This window comes from Phoxinus phoxinus (genome assembly GCF_949152265.1).
Source record: "Phoxinus phoxinus genome assembly, chromosome: 5".
Classification (NCBI taxonomy): domain Eukaryota; kingdom Metazoa; phylum Chordata; class Actinopteri; order Cypriniformes; family Leuciscidae; genus Phoxinus; species Phoxinus phoxinus.
The window spans coordinates 32,493,675-32,512,031 of NC_136880.1; the positions used below are offsets into that span (position 1 = coordinate 32,493,675).

An 18,357-nucleotide genomic window follows, 5' to 3' on the forward strand; every position below is an offset into this window, starting at 1 on the left:
ATCTTCGATATAATTCATGTTTTAGTATTGTGTGATAATATGTTTAAATGAGATCGGTCGGTGGGATGGGAGCGTCTGGTAGCATTCCGATTATACCACACAAAGTTCGAAGAGGGTGGAGAAGAGCATCCAAGGAAGTTATCGCATCCTTTTGCATGGCTAGAAATGATAGGGATGGGATTCATAGAAAAAAGGGAATAATTTATAGATTTGGTCTGGTTCCGATTCATTTGAACTATTCATTTACTACTTTGAGATATAAATAGGCTATTTGGAAAATAAGAAATGCAATTTTTTTATTTCAGATTTCAATAAATCAACATAACAATACATAACATATAGTATAATATAACAAATCAGAAAAGGTAATACAAGTATTTTAATAATAATAACAATGCTTTTAAAAATGATAAGCCTATGCTAGCCTACTTTTAACTAAGTAGCCTAACTGTAGGCTAACATTTCTTGGTTCATTTCAAGTCAGACATGAAGAGAGTAATATAACCCTACATTTCATTAAGTCAGAATAATTCACCAACTCTTCCGACTGATTAACTAAAAAGAACCTGCTGATAATTTGTTCAGGATTCAGACTCTATGTTTTTGATACACAAAAAAACAACCAGAGAAGAGTAATTCGTTAGGTAATCGATTCTTTACAAGGATCGTTTTGTGAGTGATAGGCCTACTACGTCGTTACAATTCACGGTGTAATGCGCATTCTAGTGGCAAAACCACTGCCATTACAGTGCCACGAGGATTCATACCTGGTACAGGCCTATGGTGTCGATTACCGAAGATGATCCCCTCTCTTGATGCAAGAGTTTGTGTGCTGTAAATAGTCTACTCACTGAAACATAATTTTGACAATATTATCAAATGAAAGCTTATAAGCTGAGAGTTACTGGTATGAAAACCATTCATTTCTTATCTGGTGCTTTCTTTCCCTCAAATTGCTTAAAAAAGTTGTAGCATGTTATAAAACAATATGCATTTTCAATAGCTACAGCACCAGTGGCTCATTTTTAATAGGCTATAGCTACTGTAATTTAAATGAGAGTAAAACACATTTGTAAATGTTTGCCAAGGCAAACTGGTAGAATTCACATAAAGAGCCATCATTACTTTTTTTTATGATTGAACTCATTAACCAAAATATTGGAAGACAGTGCATGACTCTCAAAATAAAAGTTATTATGAGCCAGACAGGTTAAAACACTGCATTGGGAAGTCAAACCATTTTCACTGGGCCCACATGCAAAAGTATCCAATAGCATATTTAAAATATATATATATCGAATAATAGTTCAACATTCATACATTTTTAAGATCAAAAGTTGTATCTTAACATCAGTTTATGATTTTTTTTAACAACAGTTAATAAATGCTGTAAAAAAATATATTGCTCATTGTTTGTTCATGTTAGTTAATGCAGTATATAATGTCAGCAATTGAGAACTTATTGTAAACTATCACCAAAATGGTAATAACAATGTAATATCATTAGGCTACAATATTTATAGGCCCTGAGAGAACACATAGGGCCAATAATGATGAGAAAGTCGTGGTGAGAGCAGCGCTGCACGAAGTCCTCCTACACAGCAAGTGGTGCTGCTGGCTCAGAAATGTCTCAGCCTCAGTAGCGTTTTGTTTTTATCTCCATCTTAGAGCGCGCTGTCGCATTAGAACATGACTGAGGCCGTGACAGAGCACAGCAGCGCGCGCTCACGTCTCATATCCATCTCTGGCAGGTAACACTCATCAACTCATGCGCCTTCAACATTGCATGGGAGAAACGCGTCATGATCGCTTGATTCCCCAAAGACGGACACGTAAAGTCTTAATAATAAAAACATTTCCTGAAAATGATTCCCGTCAAATCGTTTGTTAAAACAAATCTCAGGGTCCCACAGGGCTGGAAAGGTGGGCGTTTCTCCGTGTCACTGGAAGCAGCAGTTAGAAGCAGTTATGACAGATAGGTAGCCTAAAACATTCGGCCTGTCGAAATAATCTACCTGTACAACGCATTTCGTAAGCGACGCCAGTCTGTTTTTCTGATGATTTTGATAAACAGGTGATTCCCTAAAGTAAAAATGCTGTGCAGGCTACTGTAAAATTGTTTAGCCTAGATTTAACAAGGCATAACACGCGAGTTGTTTAAGTTGAGTCGAATTCTATGCATGTCCTCGTATGGAAGTGACGAATAAAACAAGCAAAAATAGATGTTATTTAATTTTACTGCAAAAATTCTCTGTTAAATTATTCCGACGCTTCTCTTCATTAAATAATGTTACTTCTGTTATGCGCGTCTTATATTTAATGTTAGACTATCATAACATTATCAAAATATTATCAAAAACTTTATAATACCTTTGTATTTAAACAGGATCACGTTACTCATTAGTGGATAGTGAAATAATAATTTCTCTTGGCTTTTATATGGTTTGGTAATAGCCTATTTATAATTTAGTTATTTAAAATTCGTTTAAAATCTGCATTGTAAAATGCTCGTAGCTCGTTGTAAAAAAAAATTATTATTATTATTATTATTATTACTGATTATGGTAGTAGGCTAAGGAGATTGAATCACTTTATTGACTGATCTTTAGGGATTACAGGTTTAGAATGTCTGTGAAATAGGCAATTCTTTATCGTCTGTCATGGCATATTCTGTAGTTTGTCTGGATACAAAATATACACGGTAGAATAAACTGTTAATATTAAACACTATAGACTACAATTCACTTAATAGGATCGAAGAAAACAGTGAGAGAGCGCGTGCACAATCGTTGTCATTAAATGTATAATTTCCCAGAAAACTATAGTAACAGTCTGACAGAGACCGTACTGTACATATAGCCTATACTCTAATCTGACAGAGAAAAGAAATCAAACAGTTTTAATTTTAAAAACTAAAAGTGCAGGTCCAGAAAAGAAGCGACATTTGCTTGTAGAAATCGACCAATCAACATGTTGCATTTGTAAACGTCAGATTTTTAACAAAATATATATTCCTATTTTGTTCAATTAAAATAGTATTTTATTCAGTTTATTGTTGATATAAACTCCCATTTTGTTAAGTGCAGATTTAAACCTGCAAATAATTTATGCTACTTTTCATAATATAGTTTTAAAAAATGAAACTGATAAGATGTAAATGTATCAAATAATAAATAAAAGAAAAACGTTTTAAATGTAAAATAAAAATGAATGTATGAAGTTGTATGAATTACTATACAGCTAAATTATTAAAATTTAAATAATTGTTTATTTTAATTAGCTACTTTTTAATGACATTTTAAGAATTTGCTAAACTTGTAAATTTACAAATGTCTTATAATGTGTAATAAATGTGAGGTGTGCTGCTATAACTCTAAAAGGCCATGTTGGTGCAAGTACTCATCATGATATATTGTTGTTGATCAAAGTGTGCTCATCACTGTAATTTTCAGAATGTTTATTGGTTTATGATTGTTTGGATTGGGAATTCTTTGAGCTAAGTAATGTTGGTGAATGCTTCTTTTTTTTTGAAGAATAGCTTGTTTTAAGTGGTCATGATTATGATCTGGGTTTAACATTTGATGATATGAGATGTAGGCCTAATTTAAAGAAAGAACAACACTAGAATTCACTTGAAGAGTCATACAATCATTGATCAGCTATGACATTATTATCTTGAAAAAATGTTACAGCTTTTGTCATTATAGTGTGTTCTCGTCTCTGCTCTGTAATCATTGGTGTTTTATGGTCTTTTGGTAAATTTTGTCTGGATTTTGAAGCCAAAGAACGTTGCCTACTCTATGAAGTTTATTTTCCTTAATTTAATTTTTCTTTATAATTTTTAATAACAAGATTTAGACTTATATTTTAATAAGTAAATAAAAAGTAGTATAAAAAGCCTTTTAGAAATGCTAATGTCGGTTTCTTTTCAGTAACTCTGCTAAAAGAGACTTAATTTCGGGCAATGTTTTGTAAACATTAGCTTTATCCTGAAAAACGAGACAGGATAAATTGTTTAAAATTAATTTTTTGAAAATTTGCTAATGCAATATATTGTAATTACATGTTTTTAAATTAAATTAAATCAACCTCAATCAATTAAATCCAGAAAACCACGCAGTTAAAGAACAGAAGTTGATTACAGAATACAGGAACCCCTGATAGTGGCTGATTTGATGTTTTTAATCATTTTTCAGTTGGCTAACAAATCACTCTGATGGGTGACACAGATAAACAGAGTCAGGAAGAGATGGAGGGGGACGGCTGTGTAACAGTAGCCTCCAGCATTGCCGCACCAGTGAGCTCTACACCCAGATCCAACACTCCCACGGGCACCCAGCCCAACTCCATTCCTCTGGGAAACATCTCTTCAGACAGGCAGGCGGTCCAGGTAAGTCCTCACTGGCATCAACCAGCAGCATATTGAACAAATGTTATCACACAATGCTAATGTATCTTAAAAGAATAGCAGCAGCCTTTAAATGTAGTCAAATTCTGAACATTGCTTTGAGGCTGACCTATATTCAGCTGCTCACTCTTTGTTGTGGTTGTGAGTAAAAAAACTTTGCCAATAGATGATTCCCTCCAGTGCCGTGTGAAGCTTATGATGTGGTGTTTTGCTAGGTAATCCAGCAGACGTTACACAGACCACAGAGCATGACAGCTCAGTACCTGCAGCAGATGTATGCTGCCCAACAACAACATATCCTTCTACAGACAGCTGCACTACAACAGCAGCATCAACAAATCCTGACCACTACAGAGCAGGTATGAGAATATATAATATAATATAATATAATTCATATATAGGAGATTAAGAATTTGTTCCTGCTACGTCTTATCAGGCTGCACAGACTAATGGCAGACAGCCCAACTCCTCCCGTACATCTTCCAATGGGAATGTAACTCAGCTTGCTAGTGTGTCTCAAACATCAGTAAGTGCTTTCGTTCTTTAGTATAGAAACTTTATTTGAGCTTCTTCACAGAGGCACTTTTGTTTTCTATATAGATGGACCACGTGCTCTCATTTAGACATTATGCCAGGAAAAAAACGCCCCATTAAAAGTGTACGGTAATTTGATTTAGGGAAAATATTACATACATCTTTTAAAAAAAAAAATAAGATCACCAAACACTGTTTTTATCCAAACATTTAAGCTTTCGATCGAAGATGAATCATACAGGAAAACGCTTCTCTCCCTCTAGATCACCATGCCAACCTCTCTTGTAACTCAGCCAATAGGTCGCATCCAGGTCACTAGCTCCAATAGCACAGGGGGGGCCATATCCCAGCAGGCCATGCTTCTAGGAAACAGCTCTCCCACAGGTAGCCAGGCCCAAATGTATCTGCGCACTCAAATGGTAAGCAGCTATTCACTAAAAGCATTGTGTTCTTCGAGTTCATTGGTGTTCGCAAGTTTCCACTGACTTGACTTGATTTGGCTTCTTCTTCTTTGTTCCCATTGCTGTGTCATTGTTTCTAAATCTGTAGCTGATTCTTACTCCTGCTGCCACCGTAGCTGCCGTTCAACCTGATCTGACTGTTGTGAGTTCAATGTCCTCTCATTCAGCATCATCACAGGTGAGACAGAGTATAATGAAAAGGATTCAATTATATTTTACACTCTTCAGAATTCTTTCAAATAGATTGTTGTTGCAGTTTGAATGAATTAATAATCAATGTAATTCAATCAATGTGATGTAATAATGATGAATGCAAATTTGCAGATTTTTTTTTATAATAAAGAGTTAAAGCTATCAAATAAATTTAAAATGTATCCTGTTTATTATATCAGTATATATATATATTATGGACACAAATAAAATGATCAATGATGCTGCTTATTCATTCATTATGTGTTGTCTTCTGGAAGGTTCAAAGCTTGGCTCTCCGCACGCATCTCCCTGGAGCTCTTGCTACTCCCCAGAACTTCCAGATCAAGTCTTCTCTTCAAGGTCAGACGCTGGTGTGTCCCCCTCCCAAGATGTCCATTTTCCCACTGAAATCCACACAGCTGTCCCAGAACCTAGTAGAAGCTTCTAGAAGTGAGTCCATATTGACCGATGTCACTCAGCCACCATCAGCCCAACCACACATTCCTCCTTGTAAGTTACAAGATCACATTTCCATCTTCATTATTTTCATTGTTTTTAATGCAGAATAATGTAAATGTAGCAAATATTGGCTTCTGAAGAAAGCAGAATCATTTTAATTGCAAAAGATCTAAAATACTTTCATGTTGTTCAAGATTTTTGGTTCTCAACCTGGGGGAACACACTTCCAAGGGATGATGGCTTAAAGGCACACAATGGCTTAAAATTATTTAATTTGTATTATTTTTTATATTATTAAACAGCAGTCCCACAGTCTTGAAAAAGCTAGATATTTCTAGACCTGGAAAAGTGATGGAAAATGAATAAAAACTTAAGGAAATGTTAAGGAAATGTCTATAATAAATATTTTTTTCTAGTTATGCCATGATATTTTATTGGTTGGAAATAATGAGAGATTGCTATTTGTGAGTAAAATATAATTTAACAACCATGGACAGCTGGAAAATCATATAAATTCATTGGTCACAAAGAGTTTGAACAATTTAATTGAGTTTTTGAATTTAATTATTTTAATTATAATTATTTATAGTTTTTTAATTTTATTAGTTTAACATTGCCACTTCTAGTTTCTGTGAACAAAAATGGTCAAAAAGGTTGAGGTCCACTGCTATAACCTATTTTTCTTTTCAAACATCTTAGAACTGTTCATACTGAATACTTTGTGTTTGCTTCTAATGACTGTCTCTACCGCAGCAACGTTCACACCAGTCCAGTCTCATACGCTGGTCAGACACCAGCTGCACTGCCCTTCCAGCCAGAGGCTGACGCCACACCAGCTCATCATCCAGCAGAGCTCCTCTGCTCACAGACAGGTCCAGCCCATTGCACTGCGTGTCACACCGCAGGACAGCTCTCCTCCACCCCTTGCCCTGCAGACCCGTACCACTCCCACTACAGCCACCGTCCAGTCACAGCACACAGAGTTCCTCTCAGTGCCCTCCTCTGTGAATCAACCAGCCAATCAGTCGGCAGTTGTGTCTATGTCCACAGTTCCTCCTGCAGCGCTCCCTGACCCTCCACCCCTTCACCTGGGCCCAGTGCTCGAGCCGGTTTCCCAGCATTCACCTCTGGCCTGCCCCCCTCCTCTCACCATGGGTCTGCCTAGGCTGGTCCAGCCGCAGAGACTCTCTCTACGCTCAGTTCAGACCGTAGCTGTCCAGTCTGACCACATGGTGTCTGAAGAGGAGCACCCAGCCGCTGAAGCTGTAGTTCAGTTGCCTTTTCAGAATTTACCTCCACCACAGACAGTGGCAGTGGACTTAAAGTTGCAACCTGCTACACAAACAGGAGCTCCCTCGGTTAGTCTTGTTTGATATATAATACGGCTAAACTGGAAAACCAACATATGGAATAGTTCACCCCAGAAATTTTATTTCTGTCATCATTTACTCACAATTATTTCATTTGAAATCTTATTTTCTTTTTTACTGTGGAACAGAAAAGGAGTTATTTATCTAAGGATTGTCCAGGGTGCTCTTTTCCATAAAACAAAAGTTGAATATCACCAGCGTCTTGAATTTGGGCAAGCATGAATCAATGAAATGAAAATGACTTACGTCAATTCTGTTCCTCACAAAAAGGGTATACAGAAGACTCAATATGGTTACCATATGACTACATTCATGATGTTAATGGTGCTTTTTGGGGTTTTCTTTGAGGCTACACTACAGTTCAAAAGTGAAGGGTCAGTAAGATTTTGCTTTTAAAGATATTCACCAAGGATGCATTAAAATGATCAAAAGTGACAGTAAAGATATTTATAATGTTTAGATTTCTATGTCAAATAAATCCTTTTCTTTTGAACTTGGTGAGCAGAAGAGACTACTTTTGAAAAAATCTTACCAACCCCTACGGTTGTGTATTGTTGAATGGAAAAGAGCAACTTCTTATTCTTCAGAATCATTTTTTTACAGTTTGTTGTTGTCGTGGTTTTTGTATTTCAATAAAAATTACCTTTAAATAAATAAATAAATATATATTTCATCATACTACTTAGGTTTTTTAATAATAGTTTTGAGGAAAATATCCTTTGAATTTAGTCAATATTTTGTCATGTCACATTCATTAATTTTAGTACATTTTACTCTGTAACACATACACACACACACACACACACACACACACACACACACACACACACACACACACACACACACACACACACAGAGAGAGAGATATATAATTATATTTATATTGTATATATAATTTAAATCTCTTGCTTATTCTGAAATTTGCCAGGCGATGCCATTGTTGAAGGAGAGTGGAAGCATGAGTTTCTTGAAGGATGTAGAACACGTGTGTCCTCAGTATATCAGAGCGTCCACCCCGCCACCACTGTCCCCACCAGACGAGTCACAGAGAAGCTCTGATGATGTAACAGCTCAACCAGAAAACTGTACAGGTACTTTAAAACACCCATATCAAAGATTGCCAATGTGGTCCTCCCAGCCTTCTGCAGATCTCTAACCTGACCTCTGCTCTGTCCATAGCCGATCCGGACCAACCGTGCATTCCATCGAGCAGATCTGTGATCCGGTCACCGGAGGACCCCACATATGCCAACAGTTCCCCCCCTCCCCTCCTCTCCTCTGCGGTAAGAAGCACCAGCAGGCTTCCCCCAGCCAGCCTTCCAGGGAACCCTGAGGGTCAGCCCTCACAGGCCATCGTTAGACCTCACATCCTCACACACCTCATTGAGGGCTTCGTCATCCGAGAGGGCCTGGAGCCGTTCCCGGTATGTCCACTGGTTGACGACGTAGCAATTCTCAGCTGCCATGAAGCCCTAATGAAGCCCATGGTTCTCTTATGGTTCTCTAATGGAGCCGTGAAGCTCAAAGATCTCTCGTTCCCTGAGAGCAGAGAGTAAGACGGCTGGTGAGGGTCTGCGGCCAAACGTACAGATCAACCAGTTATTAAAGTCCCCTTTGGGAACCTTCGCAAAGTGCTCCACACTTTCAGAAGTCGAAACCACAAAAGGCATCTCAAAAAATGTTTGGTATGTCCAGTATTGATGCGCTGGTCTTTTTCATCAGGTGAGACGTGCTTCCTTAGAGATGAACCTGCAGGCCACACTGCCAGAAGATAGAGAGGATGAACAATCAGCCCGGGACGACTGCCTTATGGATGCGGACAATCCGGAAAACTCCACTGATTCCGACATTGATAACACACCCGCTGAGGATGGTGGGCTCATTAAGCACATTTCTTATTTATGCATTGAGTCAATATGAGCGTTTCTGGCAAGATCTCTTCTGCTTTCAGAACAGACAGTTGAAAACCTCCCTGACGTACTCGAATGCGAGTTCTGTGGGAAGAGAGGCTTCGCTCGTACCTTCCTCAGATCCAAACGCTTCTGCTCCATGACATGTGTCAGAAGGTAAAGAGCCGTATGGATAGCCACTTTTTGTGTCTCTTTTATTTTCTCTTTCAAATCAGATCCAGATCTAACCCTGATCCAACACACCTGTCTGTACTTATCCAGTGCTCCTGAAGATAAGCTGGTTCTGTTGTGTTTGATCAGGGTTGGAGCTGAACTTTGCAGAAAGGTAGACCTCCAGGTACAGGATTGGGCACTCCTGTTCTAAACCTCTAAACTTCAATATTAAACTTTGTAAAAAAAAAAAAATACATGTATAAAATTTTTTTTTTTATTTTTATGTAAAGTCTCCTCTTATGCTCACAGAGGTTGCATTTATTGGATAAAAACGTAATACTGTCAAATATTATTATTACAATTATTTCAGTATATTTTAAAATGTAATTTATTCCTGTGATGGCAAAGCTGAATTTTCAGCATTATTACTATTATTATATATTATTATAATTCAGCATTACAGCATTATTGTCACATGATCCTTCAGAAATCATTCTAATATGATGATTTGCTGCCCAAGAAACATTTCCTATTGTTATCAATGTTGAAAATAGCTGCTTTATATTTTTGTGAAAACTGTGATACATTTCTTTTTGGGGATTTTTGGATAAATAGAAAGTTCACTAGTTTTAAATATATATATTTTTTAGTTTTTTAAAAGTCTTTACTGTTACTTTTGATTAATTGAATGCATCCTTGCTGAATAAAAGTATGATTTTTTTAAAATAGTGATGTATACATGCTCACTTGAAATGGTTGCATTTTTTTTGTAAGAATGCATACATAGGCTATAAACTATGATAAAAAACACATTTAGGATTATAAGCTTACACATTTAGGATTAAGTCAATGTGTTCATAAAACTGTATACTGCAGTACAAGCAGTCTTGTTTATCTTACAGATTCAACGTAAGCTGTAAAAAACGTCTAAACCTGTTGAGACCAGAAAAAGTTGTCCGCTGGCTCCACAGACCCATGGGCAGGCGGGGGAGACCACCTAGTCGCGTGCATGCTGGGTCTAGGGAACACTACCTCAAGCAGGCCAGTGAAAATGAACATAACCTTTTAACCAAACTATGCAACTCATTGTTAAACCATAATGAATAAGTGGGTCTGACCTAATACAATCAATTATTTCCTCAGCAGCTGCAAGATTCCCATCGTTCCAACGGCAACCAGAGGGTGTCCAATTCAATGTGGATTGAGAGTGAGGAGGAGGATTCGCCAGGGCCGATGACAACGAGGCTGCGTTTGCAGGTCGAAAGAGAGAAAGAGCAAGACAGAGAAAGAGAACAGAGCAGACTGGAAAGCTGCAGCAGCTCTGACTGTGTCCTTGACTCAAGTCCCTCACAGTGGAGTGTGGAGCAAGTGTGCTCCTTCATCAGCTCTTTACCAGGTATAGCTGCATACAGGTTTCAGAAACGCAGTACACCTTCTGTTCCACTAGGCGGTGTTTAATGAATAAAAACATTTCTTTTGAATGTAGTAGTGTGAAGTGAAGAACTTTCTATATAGAATTAATGTAATCTGGATGTACTACTTTGTCGTCTTGTCATTATCATGTGACGTGTATATATATATATATATACATGTTTATCGACTTTCATACATGTACATGCAAGTATGAATGATATATGGACCAAGTTTTTGGACTGCATTCCTGCCACGCCCGTGTACCAGCTTTGGCCCAGCCCTGATGGCCAACGGTTCCTACGTGTTTTAAGGGCCCCAAAAAGCCTGAACGATTGAAAAAGAATAATAATAATAATCCTTAGAAAAACAATAGGGCCCCCTTGTTTATATAAATGTATGTTAGTGAAGAAAATTGAAAATATTTGAAACAGTCACGCACTTCACTTTTACTAGTAATGTCAATATATGATTTCCACTACATTGAGCATCTAATGTGATTTTTATATTATCTTTAGAATCATATGCTCATCTTTGCATCTCCTCCACTTGTTCTAAGGGTGCCCTGATATTGCAGCAGAGTTCCGGTCACAGGAGATTGACGGACAGGCCCTGTTGTTGCTTACAGAGGACCACCTCATGAACGCTATGAACATGAAACTGGGCCCTGCTCTCAAAATCTGTGCACAGATCAACACTCTTAAAGAACCTTAGGCTCGTCTTTCCGCTACCAGGTCACACAATATCTGACTCAGCTTCCTTTCAAAGTGCCATGACTTCAGTGTGTGGCCAGTGTACAAATACTGTGGACATTCATGGGGACCACCTTCTTATACCTCAAAGTTTCATCGTGGACTTAACTTTGATTTCATTCCATTCAATCCGATTATATGGTAAAGTTTTGTATAGCATCTATAACTAAATTCTAAAATGTGCATTGGATTTATAATAAACAGCCCAACTGGAAGGGTAGAATGTGAAGAATGAGGTATGATGTTGCTGTGCAGCCACAATTTGTGGAAGTTGGCACATGATGTACAAAGTATTAAAAAAAAAACATAACAGTTTAAATATAAAGGAACTCTTTAAATGACATAAATGTTTACAAAAATACAGAGTATAATGTGTGATGAAAAATAAAGATTTATTGATAAACAATCAAGTCCTGTATAAAATCTTTATATACATTAGACCAGAACTCAGTTGCAGTAAAATGCAACTTCTTTGGCATCTTTTCGCACAAAGATGTAGAAAAAGCCTCTATGCACGGCAAAGTTAAAGTGAATTGTCAGATGGGTAAAAGGCAACATTTTACAAACGTCCCTTGCACACACTTAAGCATTTTCTAAACAAGTAGCCACAACATCAGTTTCAGTTAAACTGAGGAATACAATAACCACATTGTTTTTAAAATGTTGTATTTATGTACAGAGTATTCAATTATTACAAACACTGCACACGTTAAAAGCACTGTATTTAGCTGATTTTAGCATCAAGATGTCAGAGATTCACCATTCAGATCACAAAGATCTCAGATCTGACAATAAAAAATTAATAATAACATTTTTAGCTTTTAGTTAAAGCCATAATTGTTTGCCATGAAAATCATTAATTTCCTATATACACTATGATAAATGCTGTCAAAAAAAAATGTGAGAAAATATTCCTGGGAATAAATGGTATTAATTAAGCTCATAAAAGTTACTGTTTCTTTGAAACAGAGGGTATGTCACTGTCTATGGCGCTGTGTGATTTCCTTGAGCTTCATCTGCTGTTCAATCATCATGTCAAACTCCTGTCTTTCTCTAAAACACAGTGAAAGAAAAACAGTTCAAACAGATGCAAGATGCAGTTTTTCAAGTCAGTTCAAAAATACTCTACCTGTTGCTAAAGCACGGCCCTCTGCGATACTTCTCCTCTGCCTTCTCCAGGGAAAGCTTGTGGACTCCAGCAATGGCATGGATAATGGCCTAGAAAGCAAAACGGTCCCTGAAACATGGCTATGAATGATGCCGGAATATGGTCAGCTGAAAATATTATACACTACCATTCAAAAGTTTGGGGGCAGTGAGATTTAAAAAAAATTTGTGATTAATACATTATTCAACAAGGATGCATTCAATTGATCAAAAGTGACAGTAAAAACATTTTTAAAAAAAACCTTCGAACCAACCCCAAACATTTAAAAGGTTATATAGGGGATAGTTCACCCAAAAATGAAAATTCTGTCATCATTTACTCACCCTCAAGTTGTTCCAAACCTAAATGCATTTTCTGTCTTCTGCAGAACACAAAAGAAGATATTTTGAAGAATGTCAGAAACCAAACAGTTGATGGGCCCCATTGACTTCCATAGTATTTTTTATTTTATTTTTCATACTACGGAGGTCATTGGGGTCTATCAACCGACATTCTTCAAATCATCTTCTTTTGAGTTGAAAGAATTTTTTTTTTTGGGTGAACTATCCCTTTAAGGCGATTACCTCAGGCAGGAGCACATCGAGAATAAGCCGGATCCGGTCCACCTGGATGTTTTCTAGGCAGGTGTTTATTTGAGGGGCGCTATCGCAGACTTTGTTCAGGTAGCGGTACACCCTATCAACCTGCTCCTCATCTTCCAGATAGACATCAACCACTGGGCGAGAAGGCTTCTGGAGGGCTTGCATCCATTTAGATGTCTCGCGACCGCTGATGACTGCCTGCGTGCGCCAGAAAGAAGGGTTAGTTGTGTGCATACATGAACCTGTCTCAATACATCAATATAAAAATATTTATGAATATATCAACAAAAATCGTACCAGTAAGCGGTTTTCGACTTTTTGTCTGATGATAAAGTCAATCAACAACTCATTGGCGCGGTTCCGTGCAGCCTTGGATCGGTCGGGCAGCACTTTCTTGGAGAGGAGCTCATCCTGCTCTTCCACAATGATGTCATCTGTGTTATTATCGGAGATGTCACACTCTTCGCCCAGAATCTCCTGACTGGGGAAGGTCAGTACAGATTTCTTCTCAGAGTACTTCCTCCGCACTGGGCAACCTGGGATCATCAGATCAAAGGAACATTTCTGTTAAACCAGCACTGGTGAAGGAGGCTGACCTGATTCATAATGAGGTTTTAACCTGCTTTACACTGATTGATTTTATTTTTATTTTAATCAATTATCATTAAAAAGTTATTACCACAAACACCATGTTAATTCATCTATAATATGGAAGTATTGGTATTTTCCTTTTAATTAAGTTTTAAACTGCAACATTTATATTTAATATGAACATAATTTGTTCAAATTTACCATTCATTTATTTTTTTATCTCTTATCTCTTTTATTTGTGCCAATTATTGTTTTACTAACTAAATTTCATTGAATTGCATCTAATGACAAAGTGTCTTAAATCTTAAATTAACAACAATTAACACAAAATTACAAACATTTTAGATGAGCGTGAAAATATATAATGAAAGGAAACCTACTGATGTCCGCGGCACAATATTCGATGAAGGAGCCAGAGAAGGATCCACATCCTGCCAGAAAACATCGGAATTTAATATTTGAATTTCACTTTTTTTATATCTGTGATGAATATTTTTATGTTATTTCACAAGCAAAGCCTCAGTACATACAAAGAGCACTGTGTGAAAAGTGGCTCAAATTATATAATTTCATATTCCTGCTGTGAATACAGTGATATAAACAAAAGCATATATCAGTTGATTACATTCACTGCACACTATTACCATGACATTCTTTAATCTTGACAAACTATGTATGATTAGAAAGATTTAGGACTCGTTTCGATATTTGACCGCTATGTGGGATTTTTGATGAAGTTACAGCGACAGTAATTTCTTCATTTCTGTCAGGAGTGCAAAATCAACATCAATCAATAATTATTGATATTTCATGTACAATAAGGCACATACGTGCTCCGGTTTATTTGTGTTCGCTGATTAGGGCATTTAGTCCAAAAGCTTGCAAATTAGGGCTGTGAAACGATTAATCGCATCCAAAATAAAAGTTTGTGTTTACATAATATATGTGTGTGTACTGTGTATAATTATTTTGTATATATAAATACACACACATGCATGTATATATTTGAGAAAAAATGGTTATTTATATATAAAATATTTATATTTCTATATAATATAAATTATATAAAAATATTTATGCAGTATATAAATGAAAATATTTCTCAAATATATACATGCATGTGTGTGTATTTATATATACAAAATAATTATACACAGTACACACACATATATTATGTAAAAACAAACTTTTATTTTGTATGCGATTAATCGTTTCACAGCCCTATTGCAAATATATTTTCAAACATTTGATTCTGCTACATATTATTTTTATTAAATGTTTAAATGTACTTGAGTACTTAAGTTCTTAAGATAAATACCAATGCGGATCCTATAGTCCGATATCAGTTCCAGAGACCAGGTAATAGCACTGCCATACTTCTCTTTTGCTAGGTCCTAAAAGAGATATTAAAAAGAAAAAGTCAATAAAAATGTCTTGTAGTATATATACTAAGTGTAACAATGTCTTCTGGTGACAGAAATATTAAAACAGTGAGTGTGCACTCTGAAAAAGCAAAATAATATGGCAAACAGTCAAAGAGATGTTACTTTACCACCAATTTTTCATGCTCTTCACAGTCAAAACGTTTTAGATTTCGCAGGGGTACAGAAAACCTACAGATAAACAAAAAGGAATCATTTACTATACATACCAAAAATAAGTGAATTTGAGATACTGATGAATTCTTACCCTTTTCTAATTCTCTTTTGGTCGATTAGGTAACAATCAATAAATACAATGCTGGCTTTTTTGCTCTTGTGATTCACACTTTTAACCTGTGGCACAGAGGAGCACACTAGTCATCAACTACAGTCTAAAATCTGCACAAAACTGCACAAAATCGTATGTTGTACTTACCACTGCTGGCCAGTAGGGATATTTTCTCAGTTTGCACCACACGCAAAGTCCCTCTGAGATTGACAAAGGCTCTGGAAATCAAATATCATCGGCCAAATATATCAAAGCATTGGCCAAAGTAAATCATATACACATACACAAGGGATTGCGCTCACTTTTATTGTCCTGCTGCAAAAAGCTGGGCAGCTCCTCTTCATCATCATCCTCCTGGTCCTCTTCCTCCTCCTCCTGCATGAAGACAGATTGGTTAAGAGGACGAGGCTCCTCCTGCAGGCTCAGCTCGATGGAGAGGTCAGAGGACATGGTTTGATCTGCTAGGTACATGACACGACATTATATCATTATAATGACTGATTTCAGAAGAAAATGACAACACAATCGTATATCTGAGGCTCTGTTTACACCTATTAACATTAAAAGTGATTTAATGTACCAGATGTAAATACATAAACAGACTACATTATATAGATTTTATATAGAGGACCCAAAAATGATGTATACCCGATTTCAGTGGCTCTGGCTCCTGGGTTTCAATGCAAGGTCTACTTGGAGGTTGCGTCTCAAAGGATGGCTCTCCCTCAGGAGATTTTACAGGAGACATTGCACTCTTCCTGCAGCGTTTCACTGGTGGAGAGGCACTTGGCTGTTCCTGCACATTCTTTTTCTTGCGACCTCTCGGCCTTCCTGCTGCCGCGATTCTCTGAGGCCTGACTCGTCTTGATGGTGTAGCCTCCGGAGGAGGTGACTAATAAGAATACCACATGAAAAAATTGTTAAACCAGGAATTTCATACAACAGCTCAATAATGCTATAATGGCTTTCATAAAAACCTTTAATAGACTGGACACTTTGACTTTCTGACGACTTTGTGGTGTGCAACTATTCTCAGCTCTTTTTGGAGACAGGGGGTGGAGGTCTGAGTTCGGTGTGGAGCTTAAGAGAGGGCTGGACTGGACACAGCTCCGTTTTGGGGTGCGTGGTCTGGAAGTACAATCGCCATTAGTGTGGCAGGAGGATAACTCCTTGTGACGACGAGGAGATAATGTAGTACATGTGTGAAGCCCTGTAGAAACATCAGAAGGGGTTTGATGGTTTTGAGTTTTTTTAGAGTGCCGATAACGTGTCCCTTTTGTTTTTGGAGAGCTTAAGTGTTGTTCTGGGCATGAATTGTGTACAGAATTGTCCAGTCCATCTGCACAAGCTTTGCTAGCAGCTACTTCTTTCTCATTGGGTTGAACACATTTCTTTTTCCTTCCCTTGTGAGATCTTTTTAAAGTATTTGATGGGAATTTGGGGGTAGTCATTTTTTGAGGCAACGTTGGCTCAGGTTTATGTGACTTTGAAGACACCCGTCCAAATATACCCATTATTTCATGTACTGAATTTTGTAAACAAGCTGATGAGTCAGGAGGAGCACTTTGGTTTGCTTTTTGAGGTTTCTTCTTTTCCTTCTTGGCCGTTCTTTGTCCGCATGATTCTGCAGTATTCAGACCTTGAGATGCTGTGGTTTCTTTACTGTGCAAGATGGAAGCTTTGTCGCTTGAAACAGGTTTGTTAAGTTTAGCAGAAACTTCAGAAATGGCGCGACAGGTCCTGCAAGGATTTCTTCGGTGGCGTGAGGACAAGTTGTCTTCCGAACTCATTCCTGCAACCATTGATGTCTCAGCACATCGGCACCACCAAGGTTGGTCTCATTATGCTGGGATGCAAAGAAACACAAAGTGAGGTCTGTTACTCATGTTCGTTGTCAAAAGTATCATGGACATATATCCAACTTGCCATAAGTTTAGAAACAGACACATAGCATAGTTCTCCAATAATAAACCTGGTACACAAAGACCTTCTACTGTAAATACTAAAATGACTTTATAAGCAGGCTATATAATAACTACCAAATAAATTATGACATTTCCAGAAATTGCATTACAGAGTATACTAAATTTAACGCTGATCATATTGAGAAATAAAGTCTTTAAAACAGTTGTTAGTTACTGTAATCATGTGGGTTTGTTGAAATACTGGAACTGACATAACCCAAGTAACGTTACTTTAAAAAAAACACACACACATAAGCTAAATCTACCGTATAAAAATCGTAATATGGCAGATACGACGATATACACATAAAATGCAACATAAAAGAAAGTATCTAAAGCACATCGGACGTGTTGACTAGGAGCGCTGTGTATTAGCATTAGCAGCTCCATGGAAAACCAATGTAAACACGATCAGCCAGGGCATGTCATAGTATCCTAAAAAATATGCAGACGCAGGTTCATTTGCTACTGTTTCAAAATAGTCAAATTAAGAAATTGTAATATAAAATGTATGCGCTCGTATGAGAGATTTGTATCAGAGCACTTACTTGTTAGATTTTCAGCTGTTTACGAAGCGCTTGGTCGTGATCACGTGATCAGGTTTTACGTTTGAATTAGGAAGTTGATTTGAGCCATAGATGGTTTGAACTGAAGAGTCAAAAGCACAATCTTTTTCCTTTTTTCCCCCTTTTTC

General features: G+C 37.2%; 2 protein-coding genes across 8 annotated transcripts; one reads left to right on the forward strand and one right to left on the reverse strand.

Moving 5' to 3' along the window:
• The first annotated feature begins 1,635 nt into the window (after positions 1 to 1,635).
• Positions 1,636 to 12,055, forward strand: LOC306998424 (polyhomeotic homolog 3). 6 transcript variants are annotated; one of them, XM_079612487.1, is made up of 15 exons: positions 1,636 to 1,751; positions 4,197 to 4,390; positions 4,624 to 4,767; positions 4,845 to 4,934; positions 5,206 to 5,361; positions 5,492 to 5,581; positions 5,874 to 6,105; positions 6,808 to 7,412; positions 8,353 to 8,515; positions 8,604 to 8,848; positions 9,147 to 9,297; positions 9,376 to 9,490; positions 10,390 to 10,528; positions 10,631 to 10,883; positions 11,457 to 12,055. In XM_079612487.1, the coding sequence occupies exons 2-15, from the start codon at positions 4,217 to 4,219 to the stop codon at positions 11,609 to 11,611; spliced, it is 2,712 nt and encodes a 903-aa protein (XP_079468613.1). In that variant the 5' UTR covers positions 1,636 to 1,751; positions 4,197 to 4,216; the 3' UTR covers positions 11,612 to 12,055. The 6 variants fall into 6 exon arrangements, with proteins under 6 accessions (XP_079468613.1, XP_079468614.1, XP_079468617.1 ...); XM_079612488.1 differs by having other exon boundaries at positions 10,634 to 10,883; XM_079612491.1 differs by having other exon boundaries at positions 8,604 to 8,707.
• LOC306998425 (uncharacterized protein) lies at positions 12,023 to 18,297 on the reverse strand. Of its 2 annotated transcripts, none has more exons than XM_079612494.1 (13): positions 18,212 to 18,297; positions 16,677 to 17,545; positions 16,348 to 16,591; positions 16,002 to 16,157; positions 15,847 to 15,917; positions 15,679 to 15,764; positions 15,542 to 15,602; positions 15,308 to 15,383; positions 14,370 to 14,420; positions 13,696 to 13,934; positions 13,381 to 13,596; positions 12,779 to 12,867; positions 12,023 to 12,702 (listed from the first exon to the last, which is right to left on the reverse strand). In XM_079612494.1, exons 2-13 carry the CDS (start codon positions 17,499 to 17,501, stop codon positions 12,627 to 12,629), a joined length of 2,190 nt encoding a protein of 729 aa, XP_079468620.1. In that variant the 5' UTR covers positions 17,502 to 17,545; positions 18,212 to 18,297; the 3' UTR covers positions 12,023 to 12,626. The 2 variants fall into 2 exon arrangements, with proteins under 2 accessions (XP_079468620.1, XP_079468619.1); XM_079612493.1 differs by having other exon boundaries at positions 16,002 to 16,160.
• Positions 18,298 to 18,357: the final 60 nt, after the last annotated feature.